Source organism: Vipera ursinii (genome assembly GCF_947247035.1).
Source record: "Vipera ursinii genome assembly, chromosome: 1".
Classification (NCBI taxonomy): Eukaryota; Metazoa; Chordata; class Lepidosauria; order Squamata; family Viperidae; genus Vipera; species Vipera ursinii.
In genome coordinates this window covers 266,690,381-266,711,940 of record NC_139512.1, presented here as the reverse complement: position 1 = coordinate 266,711,940, position 21,560 = coordinate 266,690,381, and the positions used below count along the sequence as shown (strand labels likewise).

Here is a 21,560-nt window from a genome sequence, read left to right as displayed (position 1 = left end):
TTTAATAACCTGTAAGAAACAGAAGCTAGTTTACACTAAATCATACTTGCCCTTTTATCTTACCAATGTGTACCATTTCAGCCATCAGGTTTTCAAGCAACTTGAAGCAGAATATCAAGCCTTTCTATCAGACGTTAAACGAAATGTCAGTTACAAGTTGAGACTTCCCTTATTATGACTGTAGTACATCTAAATGGATAATTATAATATCTACATCAAATTGGATCTATTATGATAGATTAGTAGCTCCCCCCATGCCACTGTAATGGCCACATGAAATCACAAATGAAACTAGATTGCAAACTAGACAGGGCTAAATGGATTGCAATGTTACTTGCAGACGTCAAAATGTCTTATCACTTCCTTGGTGCCCAATGGACTTTCTGCCCCACCTCAGTTGGAGGGATGAGTTGGTGTGTGGATGCATATTTGTAGAGCTCAGTGCGTAACATTTGTTTGCAGCAATTCTTTTCAGCCTCCCAAAAGTCCCATCAAGCTGGTGAAGAGCAACTGAGAGGTAATTTGTCTTCCTGGAAATAGATAGCTTGTCATTGGCCTACCACTGCAATTCTTTTAGGCCTCTTTCTCCCCCCCCCTCACGTTATCCAAATTCCCGATGTTTCCCAAGCCCCCCAAAGTTTTCTCTCCTTGTGACTTTAAATATACATATGTACTTACAATCGACAGACTAGGGAAAAGAATTATCAATTTTGTGCTACAAAGATATTTGATAAAAATTACTATCAACGTAATGTTGCAAAATTTGGCTTGTTTGTAAGGTTTTTTTAAGTGTAATCATTTTTATAAATTAATTGGAATTGTTTTGCAAACACACTCATTGAGGGTGCTGCCTCCTTTTTGATTTTTCTTTGTAGCTATTAGCATGCATGAGTGTTAAGAGATAAGTTAATTTGTATCAAGTGACAGAATAGTTAGCTGATGAAGTATTCTGTTGTCCTGAATAATTTTAGTTCACCACTAAAGTCTTTGGATTATGGATGCATGCAGCATTTGGGTTTAAATTGCTTCAAACATAAAACAGCGTTTCTCAAGCCTTTTGGAAGAGTTTCATCATAAGATTTTTTTTTGTAATATCTTGTGTTCAAAATGGTTCGAAACAATTTTTTCCCCATACCTCAGCTTGGAATCCCTTTCTAGCTATTTGGTTACTAACATAAATCAAAATCCTTGGGATTAAAATTTACTAAAAAGTTTAGTTCTCATAAATGGCATAGGTTAATAGGAGTGTGTTATTGATGGTTGGGTGGTAATCCATGATTTCTTTTATCGTGACCTGGTTCACAACATTAAGCTAAAAAGTAAACTTTACTGAACACCATAATTGGGTTTACACATAACCTGAAACTAATTGGTTTATTACACTATGTAAACTCAGTCAATCTTCATTACTGTTAAAACAGTTAATTTTTTACAATTTGATTTATTTTTAATAAAGATTTCTAGGTTGTCCAGCCCCAACAATTTTGTACAGGTTAACATATATATATATTAAAAAAGAGGATAATGCAGTTTAAATGGTTCAACAACCAATTCTCTCCACCAATAATGGATAAACTACCACCCCCATTACCCTGACTAACTGCAACCCTAAAGCCTGAGGAAGTGTAATAAGATAAGATTTATTGTCATTTTTTTTACTGTGGGCACAACAGCACACATCAAAAATGAAAATTAGTTGCCTGCTCTCAAAGTGGAACACATACATGATGCACACCTAACCATACTATATACACATATGTACATAACAAATAAATATTAAATACTGTCCATCTTAAATATATAACGGAAGGGGGAACCTTGAGATGTTTTTAAATGTACTATTTTAAAGGCTGATAAGGTGGAATCATATGAATCTTGAAGTGGGGGGATACACAGAAGGTCCACCTCCTGTAACTGATGAATCTAGAAGTAGCCAACTGTATCAGATGTTATAGGGTGGGCAGAAACCATAAGGCACAGATGTCCCTTAATTAGCTATGCTCTATGCCAGGGGTGCCAAACTGCCGGCCAGATGCGTCATGCCCAAACTGCGCCCCCCCCCATTGCCGGCAATGGAAAAAAAGTTGTGATATGTTGTGACAAGTCATGTGACGTTGCGAGTTTGACACCCCTGCTCTATGCCACAGAGGGCTTTAACAGTGATGGTTTCTTAAATTGTACTCCGAAGCAAAGTGGAACTGTGTAGTTCATGAAGCAGGGGTGTCCATGGGTATGGTACAACCTGCCCATTACTTCTCATGCAGCTGTGGAATCATTGGTATCTTCCAAATGATTATCAAAGCAACTCCTTTTACAGTGCATTGCAATAAGAAGGGTCTCCCAGTCGAAGAAAGGACGCAACTGGTGAACAAGATTAGTGTGAAAGACCCTCCCGAACACAGCTGCCAGCTGCCTATCTAGCATTGAGGGACAAAGATGGAAGAATTCGCACTAGGAATCTCAAATATCCACAACCAGTTTTGCTAGGGTTGAGACTTGGTTTGTTCTTCATCCAACCTTCAGAGCAAGTGCTGTAAAAGGTTTTTGTTTATTTGTTATAGTTTGTTTTAATGAGCAGGGGGGAAAACTACACAAAATAGTAAAAAACACATAGAAGAATAGATGGGCTTATATTGCCTAGCAAAGTTAGGTAAAACCCAATCTAATCCACAGCGAAAAATACAGAAGAGTAATTGTGTTAGTACTAGTATCTGGAAAGGGGTTGTCTTAAATTTGTTTTGACCCTAAAATAAAGGGCTGGGTAAAATGCAAAAACGGGAAATGATGAACTAGTACTGTCTGCCAAGCAGTCACATAAGCGGGAGTTAGGCACATTAAGCCAGCGAACAATATGCTGTATTTGACGACAAAAAGATTGCGTGTTTTTTATAGTGCCATATTTAGGGAGTTCAAATCGGCTCTAATTCTAAGTGTAAGGTCCGTGCTCTGGGGACGGACGGACGGACAATATAAATACAGCAATGAACGGAGCAGCTCATACAACGTGGAAAAATACCCAGAAGAAAAATACCCAGAAGAAAATACTTGCGCAAGACTACTTTCGTAATGTTTCCAGAAAATTCGGTAGGTTAATGCTCGGCTTCATTTAAAGAGTGCTATCAGCAAATAACTTCGTTCAGCCAATAAACAATAACGGACCTTAAAATGTATTTTTGTAGTGGCAAAAAAATATAGACTAAATTTTACTTCAGATGAAAAAGACAACCAGTGCGATTGCTAGCGGTGCATATCGAAACGTTCAGTGAGAAAGTTTATCTAAACTTGGTATAGTCTTGCAGTCAAGGTAAATAAACCGACAATAAGCTTATTAGCAGTAGAAGCAACGTGTGAGTAAAGGTCGCAGCCCGCACGCGTACCAAAGCCGGGTTTTTTTTTTTCTTTTCCTTTCCGGGGATCAATGAATTCAGTTGCACGTCGGCCTTGCTCACGACCTCGTTGACGTCAGAAACAGGAAAACAAGAAAACGTTTGATCCTCGAAGGAGGTTGGCTTAAGTTAGTTGGGGAGAGGGAGCAAAGGCGGTTCAACGGGTGCAGCGGAAGAAGTGGCCGGCACTGATCTCAAAGTCAGTGCCTTCCGCAAAGCCGGAGCAATAGATACGGCACATCAGGGGTCTTCAAACTTGGCCCTTTTATGACTTGTGGACTTCAACTCCCAGAATTCCTCAGCCAGGCACGCTGGCTGAGGAATTCTGGGAGTTGAAGTCCACAAGTCATAAAAGGGCCAAGTTTGAAGACCCCTGCGGCACATTCTTATTTAGAAGCCGACTTTCTCCCCAGTTTTGGGGGGAAAAATAATAATTCAGCTTTCGCTTCTGCATCGTAAATGACGGGAACTCCTGCGAGCGTGCTTAATTCCAGATACTTTCCTTTTCCTCCAAATATCCATTCTTATTTTAACTCTCTCAGGCATAGATCTATGAACCAAAAAAAAAGAAAAAAAAACAAGCTCTGCCATTGGTTTGAGCGTCAGCTGTTTCCCTGCTCCCGCCTGATTGGCTACGCTTGATTCACTCGCGCTCCCAATCGCACCAATCAAGAAAAGGGGTGCCAACTTTTGATTGTCGCGGAGGGGAAAGCTTCGCGCGCCCGGTACCTTCTCTCGCCGCTTTCCCGTAGTTACATTTGGTAAAGAGCTGGAGGGGAAGGAAGGGAAGAGGGGGAGTCCCGCGAGGCGCTCGCGAAGGGGGTCCTAGCGAAAGGGGTCGCGCCGCTGCTTGGTGGGCTTCGTCAGTGTTCCGCAGTTCTTCGACCGGCTGGCAGCTCTGAAGCCCCCCTCCCCCGCTTCCGTCCACGGTGGGTCCGGATGGCTCGCGTCTTGGCCCGCTTGCTCCCTCGCCCAGCTTCTGTTTGTTTTATCCCAGGGGTCTTCAAACTTGGCCCTTTTATGACTTGTGGACTTCAACTCCCAGAATTCCTCAGCCAGCTTTGCTGGCTGAGGAATTCTGGGAGTTGAAGTCCACAAGTCATAAAAGGGCCAAGTTTGAAGACCCCTGTTTTATCCGCATGTGGCTGTAAAGTGAATTATATAAAAAAAGCACTCCCACTGGTCAAATCCAGGAACCAGTTAGCCTTATGTGAAGAACGGTTCTTAAATCCCCGTTCAAAACTGCTTCGGGAGTGGCCGTATTACTGCGAACGGCGTAATGCCAAACCAGCCTATGTTCACATTTTGTCTGCCTTTTCAGAATGCGCTTTCTCATTTTTTTTTGTTCACATCGGAAGTATATACCAATGTATTTCGATGTTTACCATGTCGAGTTAAGAACTGGAATTTAAAACTCTTGTTGGAGTCACGTTTAAGTCTTTTTTTCTAATTTGATTGCTAAGGGACCTTGTGAGGTAGTGCGGTTTTGGTAGGAGACGGAAGACGTTTATTGTAAAACATTTTTGCATAAACGTTAGACGTATTTAAAGAAGTATATAAACACTTTAAATAAATGGTGTGTTTTTTTAATTTTGTAAACCTGATATTTTCCATATCAATTTAAGAAAAACGATAAATGTTATATAGAGAACAAAAATGGTATTGTATGTTTGTGAAAGGATCAAATGCCAAACTTCTAATTCAGATATGTTTGGTACTATCAGATCTGGGATGTAAAAATCTGAATAACCTCCAAATAGCAGCAAAGAATTAGTAATACAGATAGTCTTCGACTTACAATCACAATTGAGCCCAAAATTTCTGTTATTAAGTGAGACATTTAAGTGTTTTGTCCATTTTTACAGCCTTTCTTGCCTCAGCTGATAAGTTTTGCCTCATTTTATGACCTTTCTCACTACAGTCATTAAGTGAATCATTGCAGTTGATAAGTTAGTAACCTGTTAAATGTTAAATGAATATGGCTTTCCCATTGACTTTGCTTGTCAGAAGGTGGCAGAAGGTGATCACGTGACCTAGGGACACAGCATGATCATCATAAATATGAACCAGCTGCCAAAGCATCTGAATTTTGATCACATGATCATGGGGATGCTACAAAGGTTGTAACTGAAAAATGGTCATGTCACTTTTTTCAGTGCCATTGTAATTTTGAATGCTCACTAAATGACTCTGAATTTTTACTTTGTTAACCTCACAAGTAAAATTCTGACATTGTTTTGTGCATAAAATACAAAATATCAACAAGGTGATTAGAATTAAAAACTAATATGGTAAAGTCATCCATGTAAATAATTTATAAATTATTTTAATGGTATGTTGATATCTGGCATTTAGGTAAATGGCGCTCTGAACTTATACAAGATCGTAGCTTGTACACATGCAAGAATACCTAAAGCTGTTACTGTTTATAATATTGAGAAGATGAACCTAAGAGACTGGTACTTGGATCAAAGCATCTTTCCAAACCAGCCATCTTGCATCCAGAGATGGACAGCTTGAATAATCCAAACATAATTCATAAGTTTCATTTCAGCATAGGCAGAATGACAAGGAAGGTTTTGCGATTTTCCCTCGTGTGAGAAAAGTGAGTTTTCACTTTAAACCATAGTCAACCTTTGTCCTGACCAATAAATGTATATATTGCACTGGAAAATTCAAGAGAAAGATTCTTGTGATTTCTAGAATCGTTTCCCATTGGTTCCCATCCATTTTTTCCACTGCATGATTTTTTCCCCTCTAAGTAAGTATCTCATGATTCTGTCACAAACATTTTGAAAAAGATTAAGAAATATGGTTTGTTTGTTTGTTTGTTTGTTTATATGTGTTAAACTATATAGGAGAATGCACACATATAGTATGTAGGCAAGCTAATTTTTTGTAACTAAATCAGGCTTCTTTTCCTAGCATTACTTTCTGTTGTTCACAATTGAATATCACAAGCTGATTTGCATTATGTTTATAAATTGGGTACTGGCATGAATCTAAATGTATTTTTTTTCTTGCAGCTAAAGTAAATAGTTACTGGACTCTTTTGGCATGTTCATCAATTTTAATTTGTGGTTGTCTTAACAGATTACACTGTTTTTAAAATGTCTCTGCTATTGAATCTCTTACGGCAATTGCTGGAATATTATGGCGTGGTCCCGGAACTGGTAAGCAGATACATCTGAAAAACAAATATGGTTTTGCATGATTTTTTTTATATTAAAGGGTCTACAGTTCCATACCACTTCTCTTTCTCTTGTCTTCTGAGAATTTCAGCCTATCTCTATACAGGTAGTTCTTGACTTAAAACCATTTGTTCAAAGTTCCAACGGCGTTGAAAAGTACTTACAACCACTCCTTGCACTTAACCATCGAAGTGTCCCCATGAAAAGGATGCGTGCGCTTGGCATGTATTTATGAGGGTTGCAGTGTCCCAAGTTCATGTGATCTCCATTTGCAACTTTCTTTAGCTTTTGAAAGGCAAGGTCAATGGGGGAAGCCAATTCCCTTAATGACTGCAGCAAAAAAAAAAGAAGCTAAAATTCAGCATGTTTCACTTAACAATTGCCTCGCTTAGTGATAGAAGTTCCATTCCCAATAGTTTAGTACTGCAAATGGAATGGAATTTGAAGTTTACCTTTCAAGTCGATTGGCTGTTAATAGCCTTGAACTGAGTGTCATATATTCCTGAAGCTAAACTTACTTTAATCATGCTGCAAATGACACAACTAGAAGTGGTGAGAAATCACAACCTTTAGTATATATATATATATATATATTTACATTACTTAGAAGCAGCTGCCTGCTGTGTTTTACTATAAATAATTTCAAATTATAATTTTTATATCTCTCCACTGTAAATAATATATCTGTTAAAGTGTTTTTGCAGCCCATGCATATGGTAGCCCAAATGTTACAAAAATTGTTCCAACTGAAGTTCCCATTTGGAGCTAAGTCACTTGTTTTGTTGTTTTTTTCTCCCAATTCAGGCCTTGCAAAGGTGTAAATTTTACCTCAATGGCCTTGTTCGTATGATTGGATCTCGTCTTTCTTCAAATGCCTTTTCAAGAAGATACTTCCAAGAATTATGTATCATTTCCAGGAATTGTTTGGTGAGGTCATCAATACTTTTTCCCCCTTTTATTTCTAGAGGTTATATTAAAAGATGTAGACATTTGTGTATTGATTGCATCCATTCTGTTTCATATATATAAATTTCCATCCCTTTCCATTGGCAGGGCTTTCTGTTACCTTTCGCAGAATGAAAGTGTCTTTTGCAAGCAGAACTTGAATCTAACTTTTATAAAGCAAGATTTAATTTTTTTAAATAATTTAAAAAAATACAGGTAGCCCTTGACTTACAACAGTTCATTTAGTGACCGTTTGAAGTTACATTGGCACTAAAATGGTGACTTATGACCACTTTCTCACACTTATACCATTGTAGCATCCCCATGATCATGTGATCAGAGTTTAAATGCTTGTCAATTGACTTACATTTATGATGGTTGCAGTATCCCGGGGTCATGTGATCACCTTTTGTGACCTGACAAGCTGTCAAGGTTCCGATAAACAAGACCAAATAAATCAGAATTCCAAGGCTTGAGATTTCCTCAAAGAACAGTTTATTGGTTACATAGTATCGGCACAGTCAAAAGTGAAACCAAGCCTGAAATTCCCTTCAGAAAGCAACAATATTACAAAGTTGAACTTCCCACCCCAGTTCTGTGCAATTCCCCAATAGAAGAGTTTGGCGGGCTTTCTAACAATGCTCTAGCCCCTGTCTAACTGACAGAAATGACCTTGGTTCCCACAGGCAATAAAATGTTTAGGCTAGTAGAAATCCTCCATCCCTTTTCCAATCCTGTGGCAACTTAGAATGAAGGAAATGGCTGCAGCCAGTTTAGTTGTAGAGTTGACACAAGCAAAGTCAATAGGGGGGGGGGGAGAAGCAGATTCACTTAACCATGTTTCTAACTTAACAGCTGCAGTGATTCACTTAACAACTGTGGCAAGAAAGATCGTAAAATGGGGCAAAGCTGACTTAACAAATGTTTCACTTAGCAACATAAATTTTGAGCTCAATTGTGGCTATAAGTTTGAGAATTACCTGTACTAATTAAATAATTGTAAATCATATTTTCCCTGCCATATCAGATATACCAACGTTTAGTTGATATATAGTTAAAATAGTTAATTAACTTTTATGTGATTTTTTTTTTCTCATTTAAAAATGTTTCCATTTAACTTCAACATTTTTTTCAACCCATAGATATCCTGGGTTTCAGAAGGAAAAAGATACGGACCTACCCGAAGTTTTGTTCGTAGATTGGGAGCATGTCTTACATCAATTCCTTTTTCAAGACCTCACTTTCAGGTATATGAGTTATTTGAAAAGTTTAGAATTAAATAACTTGTTAATTTATATTTTTTCAAAATTGCTACATATAGCATGTAGTAATAGAGAAAACATATACATTTATCATTTGGGAAAAAGTTGCACATGAATGAATAGAAATGCATTTTAAATAACAGTGGCCGTTGTAAAATAATAAGTAAAAGAGATTTAAATTTCTATGTCATAGTCACCTAGATTTCTTATGAATATATAAGTCAAATATCAAAATAGATAACTAATTGCAGCTTTCAAAAGCCGAATTTCAGACAATGAATGAACTCCTTGCTACTTTGAATAATGTTTGAATGCAATTTGTTAAAATTTATAATACCTAATATATATATTGTTGTGTGCTGCTGCTGCTTTTATACTTCAGCTGAAAAATGGTGCAACTGTCACTATTAAAAATGAATCGGAAAACGATATATTATCACCTTAGTATTCATTCTGAGGGAGATTAATAAGGATTTTAGTCATTGTATCCTAAATATTTTTAAAAGTTATATAGGAAATCTTACTTACTTTAGCTCCTTACCTAAAAATGGATGATTAGAATTTTGAAAGATCTAAAAATTGTTGAAGGATTAGTATTATTAAATAATACTAATAATAAACAGTATATCTTAATTCTTTTGTTTACACTAATCAGAGCTACTTGCAGGGGAAATGAGGAGGGGTATAAATAACAAAGAACAGGTGGTTCTTGCTTAACAACCATTCATTTGGTGGCCGTTGGAATGCATTTTTGAACTTCTAATGGTTGTAGCATCCAGCTTGCCATTATGACATTGCAGTGTCCTGTGGTCATGTGATTCCCCATTTGCGACCTTATTTACCAGATTTCTACAGGCAAGTTCAGAAGGAAAGCTGGCAGGAAGTCACAAATGGCGGCCACATGATGTCCTTTCCATAAGCACTTGGGGTGATTTGCTTAACAATGGTAACCAGAGATGCCAGAGTTTCTGTCGCTAAGAGGTCTTGTCATGTAATGTCATGATTTACAACTGCTTTACTTACCCTGTAATTCTAGTCCTAAATTAGTATCTGCAAGCACTGCAATATCACAGTGCAAGCCAATATGGTTCATTCTAATGAAACTGGGATTCTGCAGGCTCCTTCATTGCTTCTTTTCTATTGAGAAGGGTTGGTATTAGAACAAATATGCATCTTTTGGACAACTGCTAGAAAGCTAATAATGAAAAAGAATTGTTTTATATAAAAAGTGTGTTTATGATGCTTTAGCTGGTCCAAAGTGTGAAATCTATAGAAGAACAATACAGCATCGTTAATTCTGTTCAACCGTCTCTTGCCGATGCCTTATGGATGGTAGAGGAAGACAGAAATCCATGCACTAAATTCAGGCAAGTAAAACTAACTAGACTTTTTCAAGTATTGTCAGGTGGAAGCCCAAAGGTGACCCAATTAATCCAGTTAATTCCAATTATTTTATTTTATTTTATTTTATTTGCTTATACCGAATGGACAGAATCTTGCCAAGCTAAAACTATGATCTTCTACCCTCGTAGAGTTATCCTGAGGGATTCCAGGATGTGGCTTCTCTAACAATCTTCCCCCTTTCCCCATCCAACTCAGAGCGGCACATTCTCCTAATCTGTGTTTCTCTCTGATGGAATCACTATCTTTATTCAGTCAGTGACTAGCGATATGCTATAATTAAGGAAATTAAAAATAGTGACATAGAGCTTAACCCTGTAAAATTACGGCGCTATAAGGAATATAAGATAGCAAATCATAATTAACTCCTATTGTTGATTGATTAAGTATCAGTATTTTTAAATGGAATTGTTTTATGCACATTGTCATCAGTTTGCGGATTTTGGAAAACCAATGCAATGCAAATAACATAAACACTGATGCTATAAAAATACATTTACTTTTCTGTTCAGAGTGCTATTTTTAGCCAGTTGTTCGGAGTAAACCCTTCTGAATTCATTGCTACTTCTGTACATATGGTTGTGTTGTAAACATTTCAGTTCACTTGTTAGGCATGTGAGTTCACTTTATCCCAAATGTCTTGGCTTTTTGAATGCTTACATTTATTTACGCAAGTGGTATCCTGATATTTTCTAGATTTGAGAACTGGAGAGGGGTTGCCACTCCATCTGTACTTGCTTTGCCAATTTCTCCCAAAGAAAAAAATGAAAAAACAACTGTTGCGGGTGAAGATGCACTCCAAAAAATTCACGTTCTTGAAAATGAATTAGCACATCTTCGTAAACAGATTGCTGCAATTTTGGTGGCAGACAGGGCAGTAAATGATCAATCCCGTAAGTCTGTCTATCCGGACTCAAATGAATGTGTTTCTATGTGTTTCTCTTGTTCCTAATGATACTAAGTCATTCATTTGCCATCTGACGGCAACTTTTATGTAGAAAATTGTTTTGCTTATAATTGCTTCAGGCTATGTTTCCACCTGAGATTTACTCATTTTACCACCAACAGTAAGAGAAGATGAGCCCAGATTCTTTCTAAACATAATACATTTAATTAACTTACTGGGCAGGGGAGATATTGGACTTTGAGCTTGAATCTAAAAAAATGCACATTTATTTCTACTTATTTTTAAGAAAGATTTGAATGTGTTTCTTAAGAGTCCAATGTGCCACTTGACAAATTTCTTTTGAAACTGAGGAAATTTTTTTTAAACAGATGGCAAAAAAAAAGAATTCTCAAATTTTGTATTTTATTATTAATAAGAATGTTAAAGAAATGTAGCCCAGGGTGAGAGATGAGATCAAAATGATCTAATGATCCTTGTGATGAATTAGTATCAGAACCAGTGTCGTGTAGTTTTGCTTTTCTCTCTTTTGATTTCATTAGCTTGTTTCTGATTACTTATGCTTTCTGGTTTTCAAATGATGTACTGTTCTAAAATAAGCGGTCACTATCTGGTATTTTCATTTATCCACCAACGCTACAGCTGCCTGTTTTAATATTACCTCTCTCTTCAACTGTTTAATAGGTTCAGATACTGGGACTTTATCAAACACTCCTAATAGTTTTCTGCAGCCGGGAATGTTTTCTACGCCAACTCCTACTTCTCTTTGTAACCTAGTCATACCTCCACCTCCACCGCTGCCAGCTTCGTTTGTGTTAAAATCTGATCTTGATTCCCATAATTCGGTAGTTCAGCTTATTAAACAACGTCGGGCGTTAAAGACTGAAAAGATTAAAGACAAGGTTGAACATCAGACGGTTAAAGTTATTCCTGATATGATGGATGTTCTCAAGGATATAAATAATGTTAAACTCAGAGCTATTGAGAAGTAAGTTGAAGAAAATGTAAGTACTTTTTTTTTAAAGTGCTGTTGCACTTTATGAAACTGTACATGGCTTGGTTCTTAGTTATCTGCACTCTGCCACGAGAACCAGCCCAGATATTTCAGTCTAACCAAGACAAAAACAATGCTTCACTTTAAAGGGGTGATGGAGCCCGAAACTCAGTGTCACCACTGTCTTCTCAGTAGCTGTCCTGGTCCTTAGGAATGGCAGTTGGTGCTCACCCTGACTGCTTCCCCAGGATGTTTAGGCCACAGTTCTGCCCTGGTTTCATTGCAGCTTGGTTTGCTTAACTTGATTCTGTTCTATGCTTTCATTAGTTTGTGGGCCTTTCATTTTTATGCCTTTGATTTTTGTAATTTGTTCTTGTCTATTGTCCTTGTACATTGACAAGAGCCCTTACTTAGGGATTTCGTAGTTTATAAAAGTAATCAATAAATTTCAGTCTTGCAAAGAATATTCCTTTCCGGAATAGGTTTACTTGGAAGAGCTAGGAATTTAGTTCTTCCTTTAAACTGCACAGATAGTCCTTAATTTATGACCGGTTGCTTAATGGTTGTTTGAAGTTACTACAGACTTGAAAAAAGTTACTTAAAATCTGGCCTTGAAGTTACAACTGCTGCACCATCCTTGAGGTCACGGGATTGGGCACTTGGTAACCAGCTTACATTTATGACTGCTGGCAGTGTCTTGCAATCACACAATCACTTTTTGTAACTTCTTTTGCCATTTTCTAGCATAAAACACCTATTGGATAAGCTAGTTTTGGATAAACAGCCACATGATTCGTTGAACAAACAAGTGATTCACTTAACAACCATTGTAAAATCAACTCCAGTCACATAGTAACTCACGACTGCAATGACTCATTAACAAAATTCTGGGGTCAGCTGTGGGTTGTAAAACTAGGAGTACCTATAGAGTTAAAAAAAGTAGCAGAGGACAGTTGAAACATCAGAATGTGACTACTGTATAGCTGCCTGCAAAACCACATGTACAATATCGCTACAGTTCATAGGGCAACCAAAGGTCTTTTGGAAAGGAGGATGCTGAATAAATTAGAACAAAAGCAGATTAGAAAATAGAATACATGTTTTGATTTTTTCAATAGCAATGTCTTGCATTAGAAATTGCAAATGTCCTGCTTTTCTTTCTCCAGATCTCCTGGAGGTACACCTCTACCCAAAAGAAATAAAATAAAGCAATCTCAGTGGGATCCAGCAGCTTTAATAGCAGAAGCTCTTAAAGAGAAATTTGCATCACAAAGCAGTCACGATGATTCATTTGACAAAGAGAACAGTTCTTATGGTGCTTCACCATTTTCTAGTCCAGATACTCCAATGGTATTGATATGATTCTTTTCTTAAAGTAGTTTTTTTCATTTGAATAAGATTCATAATCATACAGAGGAAAAAATATTCCGGGGATGAAAAAAATCAAGATAAATATTATATCCAGAGACAGGATTTAATGCTAGAACTGTATTCTTATTGTATTCCATGAAACATTGAATATATGGGAGGGTTCACAGCTCTTGAGAGATGAGTTGGAATGGTAGTTCAGAATCTAGAATTATTGTAAATATTGTATTACTTTCTCACAGTGCTCTGAATAGGAGACTTGTATTTTCCCCTGTCTCTAGTCTTTTCTGTGATGCTTGATGATGGATGCTTTTCATATGTTCTTTAAAGTTTAATACAGGTAGTCCTCATTTAGAGACCACAGTTGGGACCGCCAATTTTTTCGCTAAGCAAAGTGGCTGCTATGTGGAAAATCACATAACTTCAACTGTGCTTTCCAGCTCAAAGTAACAATACTGTTCCATTTCACATCTTCAGCTTTTATTCGCTCCTAACCACTCCCCTGGTCTTTGGAATGCTCACCCTGGCACTGAGTAAGCAGGCACACAATGGAGAATACATATTGAAAGCAATGCGCTTGTGCTGGCAGCTCCAAGGGTGCTGTGCAAACAGCTTGGTGTATTTCCAATTGCGTGCCTTTTTATCCTGTCCCCCGTGTTTTCTGCTCTGTTGGGAGTAAGTGGATGGGTCAGCCACAGGAGAGGTTGCCTATAGAAGTCACTTGCTTTCCTTCCATACCTTGCAGAGTGGAGAGACTGGAAAGGAAGAGATTATAAGAGAATAAAACACACAAAGCGGAATACACTGAGGTATTTACATAGCATGTTAGTGGCTGCCAGCATCAGCACCTGGCTTTCAGTGTATATCCTCATTGTGTACCTGCTTAGTCTCTTGTAATCTCTTCTCTCCAATCACTGTTCTGCAAGAGGTGGAAGGAAGAAAAATGAAGGTCAGGCGTAGACACCAGTGCTGACTGATAGTGATCACATGATTGAGTGACAGCACCATAGTTGCTGAATGAGGACTACCTGTATACATATTACAAATGCCTTTCTAAAAGGCTTTTTATCACAGGTTGTTTAATATAGACAACTGTTACTGTGATAAGTTGCATCAACTCAATTTATGACTGGCTTTGGTGGATAAACGAGAGCTGGAATGGGAAGGCATTTGGTCAATACAGGATCTAAGAGCAATATTATGCATTGATTCTCATCCTATTTGTCTGAGCACTTTTAGAAGATGGCACTGCTGAGTCCATTTCTTTGTTGATAATTGTGGTTGGCATGTGGTTCCTCAGAGCTTTCTTTTGTCCTTTTGGCATTCAGATTATATACACTTCTAGGGTTAGACACTATCACAGTGCTTGTGATAACCAGCTATCACTCATTGTATGAAAGCTGTGATTAATTGAAGTAAAGTAATAATCCCGAGTGCTGCATAGCAGAGTGAGTGCCTGTTACTCGTCCCAGCTTCTGCCAACCTAGCAGTTCGAAAGCACGTAAAAATGCAAGTAGAAAAATAGGGACCACTACGGTGGGAAGGTAACAGCGTTCTGTGTGCCTCTGGCGTCTAGTCATGCCGGCCACATGACCACGGAGACGTCCTCGGACAAGCGCTGGCTCTTTGGCTTTGAAACGGAGATGAGCACCAGCCCCTAGAGTTGGAAACGACTAGCACACATGTGCAGGGGAACCTTTACCTTTAATAAGCTGAGATTCAGTCAGGCCAATTGAAGGTGTTCCTCAGAAGACAGACTAATAGGCCAGAGATATTGCCTGTTCTGAAAGGAACTGAGCTCTTCTGAAAAAAAAATGGTTTTACAACTTCTGCATCAATGGTTCTTTTTAGGCTATAGATTTGATGCTCTGTTAAGTGACCCTTTGCTCTCTTTTAGCTGGTACCCATGTAGCACTGTTCCTAGACTCAGGGAAATCTTTCTACTATGATCTTTGCCTTAATCATCTCCCATTTAAACCACTATTGTGGATCCTACATGGTTCTGCTAATGAAGCTGTAAATAATATAAGATAACAGCTCAATTGCTGACAATAGTACATAAATCACACACCAATTCCATTGGCTTCCACTCTCTTTTCAATACATGCTGAAAATGCTAGCACAGGTTTTTCTTTTACTTTAATTATATTGTCCACTTTTAAAAATGAATTATTTATTCTTTAGATTTATTATATTTTATATATTTTAATTTGTATGTCACCTTGAATGAAAAAGCAATACAATTAAGAATAAAATGTTTTTGATTACAGGTTGACTATCGCATTTTGAAACCAAGCATGGAGCGGAGACTTAACAAAACCGAGGAACTAATAAATTCATCATCTTCAAAATCAAAACTTCATGTGTAGCCATGATGTTGATCTTGTGGAGCCAGCTATGACTATTAGGACTCTTTTCTTTGATTGCATTGTACAAAGACTTATAAATCTAATTGTTATGAATTGTGCTAACAGAGTGTTTACATGAATTTTTATTGCATTTTTTTATCAGCTATAAATCTACAGGTTTTTTATCAGTTTTATGATATTGGTTGCAAAGGTGAGTAAATGTGTAAAAAGATAGTACTATGGAAACAAAATATAGAGGGAAAAGTTACATTTTAACCTAGTTTAAACAAAAATACTATATTGTTAAAAAAATGACACCTTCCTAAAAAGATATGTTACTTCCTTGATATATGGAAAGAGTCATTTTAAGTTTTCCTAACTCACAGGTCGGCAACCTGCGGCTCCGGAGCAGCATGCGGCTCTTTGAGCCGTCTCCTGCGGCTGCCAGTTGCCCGGTGCGCTCGCACCTCTTCGAATGGGCAGTGGTGCGCGCGCACCTCTCCAAATGGAGAGTGGCACCGCCTGTTCCGAGAGGTGCGCACGAACCTTTCCGAAGGGCAGAGGTGCGCGCGCACCTCTCCAAACCATCGCTGTCCCGTTCGGAGACCTGCCGCGTTTGCCTGGCGCGCTCCCCCCCCTCCCCAGGCCTAGATGGGGCTCGGATGTCCGTGCGCGCGCACGCGGGGGCGACGGTCCCCGCAGGCAGGCTGCGCTGAGCATTACCCAGTTGCCCTAGAAACCAGCAAAAAAGAGGTTGGCGGCCTGGCCGGTCGGAGAAGGAGGAGGGGTGGGAGAGGGGAGCGATTTGCCTGCAGTCTTTGCGAAGTAGCAGCTTTAGCCGCAGCTTCGCCGGAAGAAACCGACGGGCCCGCTAAAGCGCTTGGCGAGCTTTGAGTGCGGGGAGGTGGGGTGAAGAAACCCGACACCACCTCTGGTCCGGCTTCTCGGGCTCTCTCTCGAGGCGGGGGACGATCTCGCTGTGCCTCCCACTCTAAGGACCAGCCGGGCAGAGCCACGCAGGTAAGCCCTCCTCCCTCCCTGGTAAAAAAAAAGAAATGCAGCAAGGACGTGCCTCGGGCGGACCTTCCGCATCTTCCCTCTCGTTCCTCCCCCCCTGACTGTCCCCCGCTCCCGGTGGATCGAGGCTGGAAAGGAGGGAGCCACAGTCTGGACGTCGTGTAAGGAATAAAGGCGCGTCTGAGAGACAGTCGGGGGTCCTGTAGCTGGCACTAGTGGGGAACGTGTGCTTCATAAGTGCTTGTCCCCTTCTTTCTTCCGATCGTCGCAGCGTTGTTGTTAAGTAATAGTGCTGCTAATGTTATCCCATTCCTCCTGGCATTGCACTTGGCCTGGGCTGCATCCCGCAACGAGCAGGTGTGTCTTCCTCTAACAAGAATCTGGGCTGAAATGAGTTTGGACTACAACACTGTCCCCTGATGTGGAAGGAGAGGGGAGTGTGTGGCCAAAGGGGTTTTTTCTTTCCACCCTACATATAGACTTTGATTGATTGATTCGATGGCTGCAGAACTGGCTGCCTGTGTGGGGCAAACAGGCAAACAAAATCACCTCCCTCTGGGTATTTTCGAACTCTGGTGATGCAGTGAGACTGACCTTTCAGGCTTTAGGTGTCTGCACCATTCTCTCTTGAGGAGAAATTGCATTGCTTTTTTATGGTGATTCGGAGACCTGCCGTGTTCGTCAAACATGGACGAATGCGGCAGGTCTCCGAACGGGATGGCGGTGGCTTGGGAGAGGTGCGCGCACACTCTCCAAACCGCCGCCGGCTCGTTTGCAAGGCTGCCGCGTTCGTCCATGTTTGACGAACGCGGCAGGTCTCCGAACGGGACGGCGGCGGCTTCGGAGAGGTGCGTGCGCACTCTCCAAACTGCCGCCGTCCCGTTTGCACAGCTGCCGCATTCGACCATGTTTGACGAACGCGGCAGGTCTCCGAATGGGACGGCGGCGGCTTGGAGAGGTGCGCGTGCACTCTCCAAACCGCCACCATACCGTTTGCACAGCTGCCGCGTTCGTCCATGTTTGACGAATGCGGCAGGTCTCAGAACAGGACGGCGCACACCTCTCCAAAGGGGAGACCCGTTGCCATGCAGGTGCCTCCCATTTTGCGCATGCGCGTGAGTGGACGCACGCGCGCGCACTTTTTGCGGCTCCCACTTTTTTGTGTGATGGAACCGGTTCTGAGTGGCTCTTTTCCTTTTTCCGGTTGCCGACCCCTGCCCTAACTGATGCTTATAGGGACACGGTGGATCAGTGGGTCAGGATGCTGAGCTTGTTGATCAGAAGGTCGGCAGTTTGGCGGGTTGAATCCTGAGTGCCGCATAGCAGAGTGAGCGCCTGTTACTCGTCCCAGCTTCTGCCAACCTAGCAGTTCGAAAGCATGTAAAAATGCAAGTAGAAAAATAGGGACCACTACGGTGGGAAGGTAACAGTGTTCCATGTGCCTTTGGCATCTAGTCATGCCAGCCACATGACCACGGAGACGTCCTCGGACAAACGCTGGCTCTTCGGCTTTGAAACGGAGATGAGCACCGGCCTCTAGAGTTGGAAACGACTAGCACGGATGTGCGGGGGAACCTTTACCTTTAACTGATGCTTATAGCATTTGCTTCCTCTTGTGTACAAGTGAACTTTCTGCTGTTCTGAATGTAGTGGACGATTATGAAGAAACAATGGGATCTATATTGATATTTGACATTTATGATACAAATGTGTTACTAATGTGACTTCTTAGCATCTCTGTAAATTTATCTTCTAAAATAGCTTTTTTAATGTATGTGCAGACTGTTATACTTTTTCATAGCTTAATTGTATCAAGTTTTACAGTTCTTGTGTGTTTGTCAATGTTTGTGGAGGGCTCTTATTAATAATTAGTGCAGGTTTGAGTCCCACCAGGCTGAAGGTTGACTCAGCCTTCCATCCTTCCGAGGTAGGTAAAATGAGGACCCAGATTGTTGGGGGCAATAAGCTGACTTTGTAATAATGCCGCTTGGGGGGGGGGCAAAATCCCTAATAAGCAGGCATATACATAGAATGAAGGCTATTGCTAAGCACATTGATTTGTGCTTTAGATTGTAAGCCGCCCTGAGTCTTCGGAGAAGGGCGGGATATAAATGGGATTAAAAAAAAAAGTCCCGTGTTGTGGCCCCGACCCCTGAGCCTGTCCTACCCGAGGAAGAGGACTGAGGATGATGGGGAGGAACTGGCAAGGCCTCCCTCTCTGGGACCCTCCCCTCTGGCAAGGCCTCCATCTCCATCTGAAGGCCGACAGGAGCAGCCTGTGATTGGCCAGGCTGGAGTGAGCCAGAGCAGCTGTAGCAGATGGAGAGTAGCGGAGATGAATCATGGCTAGATCCCTGAGAACAGCGCAGAGCCAAGCATTTACAGCAGTGTAGGAAGAGTAGGAGGGTCAGGGATTAGCTGAGTCACAGCCACAACCCACAAGGTACAAAAGGGGGTGTGGCTGCTCTCAGGACTTTGTGACAAACAATAATTTAATCAATTTCTGGTCACATCTTCGGAATTCTGTCGGATTTACTACCTGTTTGAAACCCTGGCCTGAATTCTTGACAACGCTTCTGTACTTTTTCATGAGTTAACCTGCCCAAGATGGCGGACGTGCTTGATTGAGCTCCACGAATTCCAGTTATTAGGCGTCCCCTTGAAGCCCCTCAGGAGCCTTTAGGCTCTCTGGGATGGGGATTGGGGGTTTATAGGCACAGGGGCAGCTAGTGGTCGACTAAGCTGGCAGTGAACCACTTGAAGTCCTACTTGTTTGTTTGCTGGCCTTGCTCCTCTCCATCCGTCGCCTTTTCCATCCGTTCGCCTTTGCTGTCTGCCTTCGGTTTGCCTCTGCCGCTTGCCGCTTTTCTTCGGGCTGGCCTCACCTGTTTGTGGCCGCCTCCGGCGTTTCCTGTTGCTGCTCCGGACCGTTTTGGGCTGCCTCGGCGTTCTCGGGCTATTCCCGGTCGACGAGGAGGACGCCTGCGGGTTCGTTCTGGCGGCGGGAATGGCGGCGGCGGCGTGGGCGGCGGCCTGGGCGCTGGCGGCGGCGGCGGCAGTTTCTCAGGCCGCGCTCGGCGGCGGCGCTTCCTGCTTCCCCGGGCCGTTTTGGGCCGCCTTCGATATTCTCAGGCTCCCTTTGGTCGGCGAGAGAGACACCTGTGGGTCCGGCTTGGCGGCGGCGATGGCAGCGACGGCGTGGGCGTCGACGCTGATGGCGTCGGTCCTTTGGGCCGCATTCGGCGGCGGAGACGGCCTGCATCCGGCGACGACGGCGACGGTAGCAGTGGGCTTTGGCCTTTCTCAGCGACCAGCACTAAGCGGTGGCATTTCCGGGGCCTTCTGGCCCGAGTGGCAACATCTGACTTGTTTTTGGGCCACTTCGGCGGCACTAGTGTTTTCTGGCCTATTCGGGCCGTTTGTGGAGGCCGGTGGTTGGCTACGGCGTTTTTCGGGCTCTCGGCCCCTCTCGCCGGCGGTGGTGTTTCCATCTTGCCCCAGACCGCATCAGGCTGCTTCTAGTGACGTTGTCGTCCTCGGGCCGTTTTGGCGGCGGAGAGGGCGACTGCGAGTTATTCCAACGGCGATGATGTTTTCTGTGCTGCCTCGGACCGCTTGTGTTGGCAACGGCGTCTTCGGACCGCTTCAATGGAGCAATGGCGATAGGTGGTCCTTACACCGCTTTTGGACCGTTTTAGCGGCGGTGATGACGCTTCCAGACTACCTTTTCTATCTTGGCCTGCCTACCCTTCTGCCTTCAATATATACATTTATTAACTCTTTGCCTACCTCCCCCTCTCCCCTTTGGATTTGGTCGGTCCTGGGTACCAGCCACGGTGGGAGAGTGGCTGACTTTTACATCTGCAGCCCCATAGAGGTGGGAGCTCTATGGGGCAGGCCTACCCAGAGTATATCTTTGACCACCCCCAGGAACAGAGTTGCAACCTGCCGTGAGAGGGCAGGGGTGGCCTGTTTACCGGGGCACCCAACTGAGTGGCAGTGCAGTTGGGTGTGGATCCAGATATTTTCTTTTCCGGCCTTCGACCCTCCTATGGACATGATCATCTTTGGGACTGCCTATCCTGGACTTGCTGGACCAACATGCGACAATATACTAGCACGGACTTGCTCGCCCTCAGGGGTGCCCCCCTCGCCTGGGTGCGACCCGCCTTTTTAGATCCTCCTAACCTCGATGAAGGGCCCGAGTGTTGGGACCCTGAGAGATGGCTGGGCAGGGGCAGGGGCCGTCAACACAAATTTAATAAGAGGCCCCTGATTAATTTTTTATCAAAATTTTTTATGGGGTTGGGGAGAGGGGTGGGAGAGGGGGGTTGTTTGGCTATGGGGGGTGGCCAATCAACCATAGTTCAGGCCAGACCTGGGTCTGACCGCGAGGGGGGAGAACGGGGTGTCGTTGACTCCGGGGCTCATGAGCGGGTCGTGGGACTACCAATTCCCACGACGGGGAATGGCAGCAGGTGGATAGACAGGGGGCCGTATCGCTACAGGGAGGGCCGTCTCCGCTACTTGCAAGCGGTGAGGCGCTCCGACCCTCTGCTTCTTCCCCGAGGTCCCGGGAGCGAGGATGTGCAGCCTCCTGAGCTCCGGCTGGTGTACCTGAATGCCAGGTCCGTGGTTAACAAAGCTCCCCTCGTCAGGGATTTAGTTGAGGGTGAGCATGCGGACCTGGCTTGCATCACGGAGACTTGGTTGGGCCCAGAGGGTGGGGTCCCTTTGGTTGACC

The 21,560-nt window shown here is 42.3% G+C and overlaps 1 protein-coding gene across 1 annotated transcript; it reads left to right on the top strand.

Moving 5' to 3' along the window:
• The first annotated feature begins 2,834 nt into the window (after positions 1 to 2,834).
• Positions 2,835 to 15,972, top strand: MTFR2 (mitochondrial fission regulator 2). The gene is made up of 10 exons (XM_083350189.1): positions 2,835 to 3,084; positions 3,929 to 4,147; positions 6,480 to 6,559; positions 7,382 to 7,504; positions 8,665 to 8,769; positions 10,033 to 10,151; positions 10,882 to 11,078; positions 11,774 to 12,077; positions 13,250 to 13,433; positions 15,722 to 15,972. Exons 3-10 carry the CDS (start codon positions 6,497 to 6,499, stop codon positions 15,818 to 15,820), a joined length of 1,194 nt encoding a protein of 397 aa, XP_083206315.1. The 5' UTR covers positions 2,835 to 3,084; positions 3,929 to 4,147; positions 6,480 to 6,496; the 3' UTR covers positions 15,821 to 15,972.
• Positions 15,973 to 21,560: the final 5,588 nt, after the last annotated feature.